This window comes from Odontesthes bonariensis, chromosome 22 (assembly GCF_027942865.1).
Source record: "Odontesthes bonariensis isolate fOdoBon6 chromosome 22, fOdoBon6.hap1, whole genome shotgun sequence".
Classification (NCBI taxonomy): domain Eukaryota; kingdom Metazoa; phylum Chordata; class Actinopteri; order Atheriniformes; family Atherinopsidae; genus Odontesthes; species Odontesthes bonariensis.
Genome location: NC_134527.1, coordinates 15,080,114 through 15,091,587, shown reverse-complemented (window position 1 = coordinate 15,091,587; position 11,474 = coordinate 15,080,114). Strand labels below are relative to the sequence as shown.

The window sequence follows — 11,474 nt, the reverse complement described above, 5'->3', positions numbered from 1 at the left end:
GGCATAGTTCAGTATAAAGAAGTTGCATATCCCCATTCACTCGATCAGTCAGGTCAAACTGCAGATGTGCCAGAAAAATAAAGGTCTTTGGCCAAAACAGCGTTAAAGAGATTTAAACTGAAAGTATGCACCGTGTGAGACTTCAGGCTGTATGTGGAAACAGGCCCTGGAGGAGTGTGTAAACGTGCATGAGTCACCTTGAAAATGTTAGTGGTAATGACAAATAAATAACACAGAAGTAGGCGTGGACGCCCACAAGAGGGTGTAAAGAGAATGAGCCACTGGTTCTTTAATAGAGTCTCAAGTTCACATCCAGGTTTGACTTCCATGCCTCGGTCTCTGATCACATGTGCCGGCTGACGTTGACTTTTCCGGTCTTGGCCCACTCTCTTGCAGCAGGGACTAAAGGTGGTCGTAGGCAGTTGCAGATGGGGGACCTGTGCGGGAGGCTGAGCTGTAATAGTAGGGCGAGCCTGTGGAAGGGGAGATACAGATGGAGGTCGTCACAAGTGGAAGGTATTCATGGTTCTATATCAGACTCTCTCAATCAGTCTGACATAAAAGGTTTGACAGAGAGTCTGAGCAGCTTGAAGTGTTTATTCTGCTCTGAGTTTGGGTCTGAACTACCCGTCATGACTCAGATGCAGATGTGTCCTTTTGAAACCGGTTTATTTGGGGCTGCAGTGGAGAACTCAGCCAACTACATTCACTTTGGATCCCAGGTACATTAGAATATGGCTTTATAATTTCTTAAACATTCTGAAAAAGTCATTCAATTCGAAGAGTCTGATTGCAAATTTGACAAATGCCTCCTTTTTGATAACTTTAGCCGTTTCTAGTGTCGCCGTGCCATTTGCACTCCTTTTTGTTTTGTTTTGTCTGCAGCGACACAAACTGCTGACTGCATTAATGTGACTTTAATGGTAGAATAAAGGTTAAACAAAATAAGGTAGATAAATCAAAGTACATTTAAAGTTATGTGGAGCAAAGCGCCTAAAGCGATGGTTTCGACGGGGAACAAAAACAGCACTATATATGTCACGAGCGAAACAGTTTGCACTCTACTTCCTGTTCATTGAAATTCAAGTCATGATTAAATGTTTGTGAATCACAAGGTCAGCAGAAGGGAGTCCTTCTAAATTCTTGGAAAATAAAATGATGAATTAATGAAAAATTTCAACACCTGAATACTTTGTCTTTTCTTGTGGAGGTCATATTTGGCTTACTTATTAATATTCAAAGGGATGGGGTGCGTAAACTTACCGACAGTAAACAAACACACGTAAAAAAATTGCAGCGCGCAAACACTGTCACTACTGTCAGAGTGTTCTCATGCTCACCCAGTATGCTGGAGTTGGTGAACCTCCAGGCTTCGCTGTAGGAGGTGTAGGGCGAATGGCTGTAGGACTGACCCGAGTAGTCTGCACCTGCTGCGAAAGAACGAGAAGTTAGGACCGACGTCTCACAGATAAAACTCATCAAGACATTTGTTATTAAATGGCGAAGCTGAGACGTGCTCTGCAGAGTCGGGCTGTTTGTCTGTGTGCCAGCATCTGCTCAGCCTTAGCTCATAATTCACCAGCAGTTAGTGCAGCATGTAAACCATTAATCTGCGGTGCAGGTGGACGGCTGAGGATAAAATCCCTCAGCTCAGTGGTGCGTACACACAGCCAGCTTCTACGCCCTCTTTCTCCGGCGCTTGGCCCCTCACATCGTTCAGCCTCTGCCCTCTGAAATGCCCCCCTCCTCCTCCTCCATTCTTCGTCCCGCACTTCCTGCTTTAGCCTCTCTAACACTCCTCTTCCTTTCTTCTGCCCCTCTTATTTTTTTTTTTAACATTCCAATATCTAATTGGTAATTATGTTGGCTGGAATGAATCCCTGAGCTCCCCACCTCCTCCTCCTGTCCTCCCAACACCCCCCCTTCACTCAGTAATTGTGTATCAACGCTTCCTCACAGTGAGCCCACCAGAAAAATAATAAATCAGACCCTCTCATTTCGCGCTTCGGAGGGCAGACTTCAAATAAAAAAGGCACATCACACACACACACTGGTCACAATCGGGCATCTTGACACACATAGGAGTGCACTATGTTCATGCACGCACACACACACACACATGCCACACTACTCCTCGTCCGTATCCAGACTTTACATCCCTTCCCGCCCACCCCTGCATCTCCCTCCTGGGCCCCCTGGTTCCCATGGCGATATGTGGTCAGAGGTGTCTGGGTGGGGGGTGTGGGCAGCAGGGCGGAACCCCCAGCCTGTTCCCTGTACCCCCCGGGCCCATGAGCACCCACCCTCGCGTGCACACACACACACAAACACGCACACACACACACACACACACACACACACACACACACACACACACACACACACACACACACACACACACACACACACACACACACACAGTTCACCACCCTGGCAAGGCTACTGATTAACTCAGCCTGTCTCCCTGTTAATCTACAAGCCTCTATCCAGCCTCCCTTTTTCTTCTCTTCCTGCTTTCATCACCCCTCCCTTCTCGTCCTCCCTACCTGTCTTGCTCATTCACTGCCCTCTCGTTTTTATGTTATATCCTTCATTTCTGGTCATCCATCTTACCTGCTACCATGCCCGTGATGGCAGAGGAAGAGTATCCAGTTTGGGGATGGGAGGGGATGTGGGGTGGGTAGCCAGGCAAGGTGGAGCTCACCATGTCACGCCCTGAAAACAGACACAAACGCGCACCTTTAACATGAAGATGGAAGTTCAATGACTGTTTTTATACTGCTTAATGCAGTAAAGACACTTCAAGAAACTCTTGAAGACCCAGCTCTTCAGAGAGCATCTCTTAGCACTTACCCTGAATTTCCCTACCCCCTCTACTGCACTTTCTCTTTCTGTACTTCTATGCCTGCACTCTATCTCTGCACTGTCACCCCTGTCACCTCTGACAGAGTCTGACTAGTGGTTTCCTTTTATGTAGCTTATTGTTATTGTTAGCTTTGACGTTAGCTGTAATGTTATATCCTTATCCTTATTATATCGGTAAGTAACTACATAAATGTTATCTACGGTACATAGCACCTTTCAAGATAAATATCACAAAGTGTTTTACAATAAAAGGCTAGAACATGAAGACATTAATTGATCAATTTAAAAGAAACTGAATTTGTGGATAAAACTAGAATAATTGATTAATTCAATCAATTAGATTTTTCATGAATCAGAAATGACAAAACATAAAGTGACAAAACCTGCGGAGCTGTTTCCACCATTTTCTGACCAATTAGAGTGGGAAATGGCCATTCTTCGTATGTTATGAATGAATGAAATGGATGGCTGCATTACCTGAGATGATAGATTGACTGCTGAACTGCCCATACACTGGGGCGTGATGAGAGAATGAGTTGAAGGCGTTGGGGAAATGGTTGGAGCCGCTGTTGTTGCAGCTGCTGCTGACAGAAACAGGTTTCTGCAGCGCCTGCAGATCTACAAACGCCAGGTTGGATGCCGCCATGTTTGGGGAGGGGCTTGTGCTGGTCACTTCTGGGGACATTTCCTGTTTTAGACAGAGCGGCAGGGTCTGTAGGGGCTCTAAGGTGATGACAGCCAGTGTGTAGCAGGAGGGTGAGAAAATGGAAGCAAATGAGGAACGTGAGTGGGAACACAAACATAGGTGGGGAAAAAAAATGTAGTGAAATGTCAAAAATAAAGAAGGACTGAGTTGTGGACATAAGTAGTGAAACTGTTTATCCTAAAAGAGGCTGTAGTTTCAACTTTGATTTGTGCAGTCGAGGTGGGTCAAAGGGCATTTTCCCCCATTAAGAGTCTCACCCGTCACAACCGCGTAGCTCTGGTGTGCAGATAAATTGCGTCCAATGACAGAGCCGGACGTTGAGAGGCTGGTCTTAGCCTCGTCTAGGCTGCCATTGATGAGGGACAGTGGGTACAAAGTCTGGGGATGATAAACAGGGATGAACTATAGGCCTAGATATTGCATGTCCTGGTGAGCAACAAACCAAGTAAGTAATTCAATTCACTGCTCCAAATAGTCAAGAAAGACACCTGAAATGGGCAAAGAATATGAAAACAAGACATAGAAATATATATCTAGGAATTCTGCACTGCTCAATAAACATGAGACTTATTCCTCACCTGTTCTGTTTTGCTGCTGGAGGCGGAGCTGAAGGAGTCTGGTGGATAGTGGTGACGGTCAAACCCACAGTCCAGATGTTGTGTGGCTGCAGAGAAATGATCCAGTCTCATCTGTTTCCTTGGGACTCCTCCGCTGCCCTGAGAGTCCACACTGTGCCGGCAGCTCTCCTGATCACCTGGGAGATGCACCGAGGAGGATGGAGAAGGAAGAATGTGAAGATGCAAATATTTTGTTGTTTGAGGGCCTTTGAAGTTTGTCTGTAAAGATTCTGTCTGCGACACTGTGACAAATTGATTGTCAGATGCAACAAGAGAGAGCTCTCTATGCTTGTCCTGTTAGCTCACAGCACTGAAAGTGCTTTATAGACTTTAACTAGCAGGGTGGCACATCTTTACTCAACAAGCTTCGAAATGGTCTTAAGATCAAATTTACCTTATTTATGTTGTCCATCAGGGCTTTGTCTTAAGCCTACTTTTTTTTTTTGCTTGATTATTTTCTGATCTATTTTGTCTTTGTCTTCAATGGACAGGACAGTAGAGAGAAAGAAAAAAAAGGAGAGAAAGATTGGGGGAAGGACATGCAGGAAAGATAGCCGCAGACAGGAATTGAACTGGCGATCACTGCAACATAGTAAGTGCTCTAACCACTCGACCACCGAGCCCCTCTGCTACTATGTGATGACCATGTGTCGGTAGAAATTAAGGCATCAGTTTCCATGATTAAAGGAGATGATATCCTGCCTTAATTATCCGTTAATCCTATAAACAAACTGACCTCATGCATCTCTGATATTGCTCAGAATTGATGTCATATGGCTCAATAAAGGGAAAAGTCACAGTTTTAAAATGTTTATGGTGCTGCAATGCAATCATGTATAGTTTCCTGCATATACAATACAAGACTTAGGGTGATTACATTATATTACACTATATAAATTCAGAATGTATTAATATAAAAAACCCTCTAGTTCAACACTCTTTGATCACCTTTTGTGATTTTTTTGCCTGAAACAATATGCTCAAGTCCCAGTTTGTTCTGATTGATTAAAAAAATGAGTTGTGACGCAGATATATAACCTTTGTTTTGTTTGAGATGTGAAAAGCTAGCAACCCAGACACCAAAAAAATATGTTGGCATTTTGTGTTTCTATATGCTAAATCTATGCTAAATCTAAATGTTTTTTAAGGCCGTGAGAATTTGTATTTTTCTAATGTGTAACCATCAGGTTTATCAACCAAGTGCTGCCCTCTGTTGCCTTTACTGTAAAAAAAAACAACAACGTTTCTTTGGTTACAGTAACACGGTTAAGCTAACAAAATACGTGGTTAGTTTAAGAGAAATAAACATGGTGTTACATGGTCCTGTCACTATAAAATGTCACACACACTGGGCTTCTATAGATACACTGTGACAACAAGTTTTCCGAGCAACTGGACAGAAAACTAGCTACTCGACAGGTGTTGTGAAAAACGTGCTGCACAGTGAGGTAGCTGAATAATACAGGACTACAAACAGTGGTACTTCAGTGTCTTCCCTGACTGACAGCGACTTTCTGTTGCGTGGCTTTTGCAGTTTTGTTGACTTTTTATATGCACAAAAAGGAGAAATACACAGACAGAATTATATGGGCTCTTTGTGCTGAGTAATTTGATCTTTGAGGCTGTCGTAGTGTTTTAAAGTACACATGAGATAGCAAAATAACTTTGCAACACACTTTGGTGCTGTGACAAAAAAATGCTGTTTTCACCTCCAGAGCTAAAAGAAAACACTCTCTCAGCTGACCTCCATTGTCTCTACAGCTCCAGATGGGCTGTTAGCGTGATTTTTCAAAACACATTTCATGATTTTGCTTCGAATTGCAGCGTTTCGTAATTGGTTTCATTCTTACTGTCATCGTGGCTCCTTTTGCCGTCGGTGTTGGGCTGGGGGATCCCTAACAAGCCGTTGATGGAGTAGGTAGAGCCCAAAGAGTCGGACTGTGGAGACTCTGGAGGGGTGACAGCTGAGCTGGGGACTGAAAAAAAAAGGGAAAAAGATGGATTTTAGAGAGCAGAAATATTTCTGTATACCTACGTGGACCCGCTTTCCACAAGGTCATGAGATTAATCTTGAGGAACAATCAGCAGATTGTTAACGTGAATCTTTTAGCGTCCCATGACGATGCTGGGTGACCTCTGTGTGCTAAAAGTTAAGACTCACTCAAGGTTTGTCCAGGACTCAGGCCCTTTCCATCCAGGGGAAGATTAAATGGCTGCTGGACTTTTGTTCGAATTATTCTGAAAGAAAAACAATGATTTAACCATCAGCAGCGTCTTGAATTGTTTTTCAGAGCATATCAATGTCAGGTGGTTTAAAAAAAAAAAAGTGCTTTGGGTCACAGTGGTGAACTGAATTTCTTCACCTGTTAATTGAGCTCACGCTGGGCACCGTGTCGCTGTCACACACCCCCTCTGCCAGCAGTCGGTCTCTGATTTCCCAGGCAAACATGGTGGGATTGTGTCTCTTGTACTCTGCGATCTTCTCCACAACCTTTGGAGTGGCCACCTTTGGCTTGGAGCCACCAATCACACCAGGCTTGATGCTGCCCGTCTCGTAGTAGCTGAGAGGATGGGATTGTGCGAAAAGGGGGAATGGTTAATGATGTCAGACAACAACAAAGTGTCCCTGCTGACTAAAACAGGTCAAAGAACACCAAGCAGCTGATTAACAGCCACAGAAAGTTGAGCAAGGCGCTCCGTGGTGGACTCACCGTCCCAGGATTTTGCTGACGCAGCCGTGGCTGACCCGGAGCTGCCGGGAGATGTCGCAGGGCCGGACCCCTTGGTGGGCCATGTCCACAATGCGTTGCCGGATCACCTCCGGAAGCGGGCGGCCATTAACAAACATTCCACCTAGTTGGTTAAGACCCCCATGACCTGGGGGGGGAGGGGGGATGAACACTCATAAATGTCATGGAATATGAGACAACTCACCTCACACACACCTGTACGCACACATGAATGTCTTCTGATTGATATATTTCTGGGAACAGACTCTATAAGCCTGCAGTTTTAAAAAACTATCTCCATAGCCTCAGACACATTTTCTTTGACTTACATACTTAGAGTTTGGCTTCAGTTTCCCAAAGAAAAGTGACAAAAGAAATGACTAATTATTCAGCAGATTGAAGATTAGACGTATCTTCATAAATAGTAGCAGTGCCAGCAGAATTAAAAGATAGAAAGAGGGAGTGAATAAACAAGACTGAAAGGGATTTTTTACAGCCTCAAATATTTCTTTGCATTCAATTAAAAAAAAATAAAATTGTGGAACTGTGTGGCCTCGGGAACATGATTTGATATGAGTGGAAAAGTTTCAAAGAATTTCAGTTTGAGCCAAACACTCAGGAGCTGCTGGATGTGAAATTCCACACAACAACAACAACAAAAACGAGAAAAAAATACAACATCATAAACGATCCAATTACAAGATTATCTGCACATAACAAAGCCCAGTCTTTCACAGTCATAATTTGATTATTCTGACACGGTAATCACCTCCTCATGAATAATACCTGCTGGCCTATTCTCCCAAATCTCAATTATATGCCACTAATTTGTTTGAGGGCTGCAACGTGAGGCTACGGTGGCCTAAGTGGCAAAGAGAGATGGGAATTTACACTTCAGAGATTGTCGGGAAAATAGGGCATTTATTTTTTGAAAAATGTTAAGTCTGCAACCTTCACATTCTCTCAAAGTCGAGCTCAAATCAGTCAAAATGTTTGAAATAATAAGTGATAATTCAGTATAATTGATGTTGTTTCTGTGTCTTTGTTAAAGCATTTTGCGGAGCTATTTTATCTGATCTACTGAATTCAAGTTAAATGTGTCGCTTCTTATTCTTATTTGCGCGAACAGCATATGAATGGATTCATACACATGAATGAAAAAAAATAAAACACATAATCGGCTTCCTGTGATACCTGTTTAAAAAAGTCAGTTTGAGTCTTAATTTGTATAGGCTATTCAAGCTGAACATGGGGAAAATATTAAGAGCACTTTATGGTTCTTATTTCTTTAAATGAGTGAATAAAAGCTGTCAGCCTACGGTTTTTGCGTACATTTATAATGGATGCTCTTTTTGATCGATTTATCCGCATCTCCAACAAACCGCACCTTTAAAAAAAAAAAAAAAAAAAAAAAACGACACCCGGCGAGTTGTAACAGCTGTAAACGGCGACAGAGAAGGCGCTCCGTTATCTCCTCAGCAGAACACCGCGGCTCTTGATTTAACCCTTTGAGTCGCTCGTCTCTCTCAGCCTTTTCCCAGCTTTCATTTCCACATCAAACGGCGGGCGGACCAAGGAGGGCAACCTCTATTAACGCTACCAGCGAAGTGTGGAAAAAAATCTCCCCGCCAAGCTTCATCAACCTGCAGGATATTAAAGCCGAGCGGCCCCGGGGGGGCGGGGGGTTGCGCGCGCCGTCACGCGCAAGGCGCACAGACACAGAGCGCGCACCGAAAAACAAAGCACTAATTCATCTAATAGCTAGAAAGACAGATAGGTAGAAATAGTAAGGTTATAATAATGTGTTTGTGTTTTATCTTGTGTACAGTTACGAGATAAAATGTAATCTTTGGTAAAGATGTTCTGCATTATCAGAACTGTGTGTTACCATATTGTCATTCAAGATCTCAAGCCTCCACTTGTGGACCCCCACAAGAGAAGTGCAGTTGTTTGGAAATGCATTAATAAGGACTTTGTCCGAATACTGTGAGCTTTATTAAATGTTTGCATGCTGTCAACTAAACAGGTGTAAAAGGCCCACTGTTGACAGTTTGCTCCCGTAGTAAGAGAAAATCAAAAGGGAGAAGTTGACCTTATAAGATTGCTGTTGTGGACACGGGTCCTGTCTGTAATGGAAAACCTTGCAAAGTGTCCTCTTTTTGTTTTCACACCCTGTTTCTGCCAGAAAGTGCCAAATGTGTTCAGATCAAGTTGATCAGACTGCAGCAGCAGAAGGAGAGCAGGCCAGCCTGTGTTGCTTATTTACCTCTTCCAGTGTTATTGGACATATCCCTGAGTTTTTGGTCCGTGCTCCACCAGCTGAACGTGACGCTCTCCTCTGCTTCTGTCCCTGTTAATGTGCTTTTACTGCGCGTCCTGCCTGGTCTGGCATGTGTGTGCTCCCGAGTGCACCGTCGGTCACAAGCTGCAGGACGACAGGAAACATTGAAACTGGCTGTTTGTCGTATATGCGGATGCCTCACACAGAACAAATACGCAGCTGGTTTTCACACATCATGCCTGTCTTCGTGAAATGCCACTCGGGGGCACAACAAGGAGGTGATGTAATTGAAGTGCTGCGTGACACTTCTTCAAATCACCTCCACCTGTCTGTACTGATGGGACAAGCTGAAGCTGGCGAAGCCTGCGAGGCCTGTGGCCAAAAGCTACTCGTGTGCGTTAAACATGTTCGACCCTCCTGACCATCAAATTGAAAGGTTTACAGCAAAAAAAAAGAAAAGAACGTATTGTTTTATTTTGGGTCCTGAATCAATAAAAATAAAAATAAAATCAATAAGAAACGTTTATGCATGTTTAAATGTAAAGTTTTGCTGTGAATGGGAAAGTTAAAGTGGTCATTTGAGAGTTTTAGGATCTTTAGAAATGGGCTCATTATTACTGATTAATAATTTCTTTATCAAACAAAATGACCAAACAAGTTAGCATGCAGGCGAGAAGAAATGAAAGAGTCTTCTTAAAGATCAAGAGGTTGTTCCAGCTACGGTCCATCGTGTGCAATGGAGGAAGCATTTATGAAGTTTACACAAAGTCTAGTCTCCTAACTCCCATCTGAAGGATGTTATAAGTGCTGTGACCGTGGCGGCTGGCACCGGTCAGCGGCCTCCTTTTTGCAGGCTCCATCTGCTCAGCCGCTGCAGGAGGACTTTCAGCCACATGAATTTGTGTGAAATTAAACGACTTCATTCATGAACGGAAGAAGAAATAAGCCAGAGAAAAAAAAAGAAGAAAGTAATGTCAGATTGCTTTACAGAGAGAAAAAGGTTAGAAAATTCTCTCCGAGGAGGTAATTTACTGGGTTTGCCTTTGCACAAGCTGAATAAAAGACTTCTTGAATTTCATGATAATATGTTTATTGGTTGGAAAAAAAAAGGAGAATCAGCATTTAGGACTGAAATTGGAAAGCCACTGTTATGTCACCGTGTGGATGTATTTATATATATATTTTTTCCTCGTTTTTCTCCATGTTGCTAGTCTCGTGCCTGAATAATCAGCAGGCTGTCACAGCATTTAATAATTGGGACAAAATATCACGATTCAGTTTCGTTTTGGCTCGCGACTAACGTCTCTCATTTGAAACCATTCGACATTAGAATTCGCTGCCACTTTTGAACACGTTTTCTTTAAACGTTTCATGCGAGGAGGAAACTTTTCTGCCACCTGTTCCTTTCGTTATTACAAGTTATCCTCAATGTTGTCACGCAAAGCAATATCCACTGAATATATATTTGCATTTGAATGTGTGCAATTTACAAAATGACTTATATTTGATGATTTTAGAAAACACACCAAAGGGCAACTCTAAATGAATAATATTATAGAGTCATTTTGAAAACTCATGGCATCTGATCTGCTAAATCATTTAGTTGATACGAATCATCTGTTTCAGATATTTAGGACTCAAAAAAAAATGAAAAAACACACAAAAACATAAAGCATGCCAATACAGTAAATATCCTACCCTTACTCGGAGTTTATTATGGATTCCAGGACACTCTTGTAAGGAGATTTTAAATTTCGAGAGTCTTAAAAGAGATTTAAATAGAGCTTCTTAACTGAAAAAGATTCAATGAATGAGTAAAATCAGTTGTGAATATGAAACATACGATCAGCACAGGATCATTTAGAGATTAAATTCAGCAAACGAGACTGAATATGGACTCTTACATCAAAAGTAGGAGTTAGGCCCAGAGAGCCCGGACATCTTTTATCTTATTTTACTCATTTATTATTATTTTTTTGTACATGTAAATCAACCTCCCCACTAAATGAATCCAATTTTTCCATTTTAGATTTTTCTACCGCATCTGGGGTCATGTCTGTTCATCATCCAAACTTCCCGCCTTTGCGGTCGCATCTTTAAACCCTTTAAAAGAAGGCTCTCAGCACTCATGTGCGTGCTTTCTCTCTCTCTCTCGCTGTCGCCAAGACGGAACGATGCCCAGCGCTCAGCTGCGCATCGCGGCTGTTCGCACTGTTTCTTGGACAGTTTAAAGTCTCCGCTGTGGTGTCGGGACCACTAAATGCTCCCCCCATATC

At 42.9% G+C, this 11,474-nt stretch overlaps 1 protein-coding gene across 1 annotated transcript; it reads right to left on the bottom strand.

Moving 5' to 3' along the window:
* Nucleotides 1-402: 402 nt before the first annotated feature.
* On the bottom strand, nucleotides 403-9,205 carry pax8 (paired box 8). The gene is made up of 11 exons (XM_075455379.1): nucleotides 9,184-9,205; nucleotides 6,900-7,065; nucleotides 6,552-6,749; nucleotides 6,350-6,426; nucleotides 6,039-6,164; nucleotides 4,150-4,325; nucleotides 3,829-3,949; nucleotides 3,343-3,588; nucleotides 2,614-2,715; nucleotides 1,341-1,427; nucleotides 403-473 (listed from the first exon to the last, which is right to left on the bottom strand). Exons 1-11 carry the CDS (start codon nucleotides 9,203-9,205, stop codon nucleotides 403-405), a joined length of 1,392 nt encoding a protein of 463 aa, XP_075311494.1.
* Nucleotides 9,206-11,474: the final 2,269 nt, after the last annotated feature.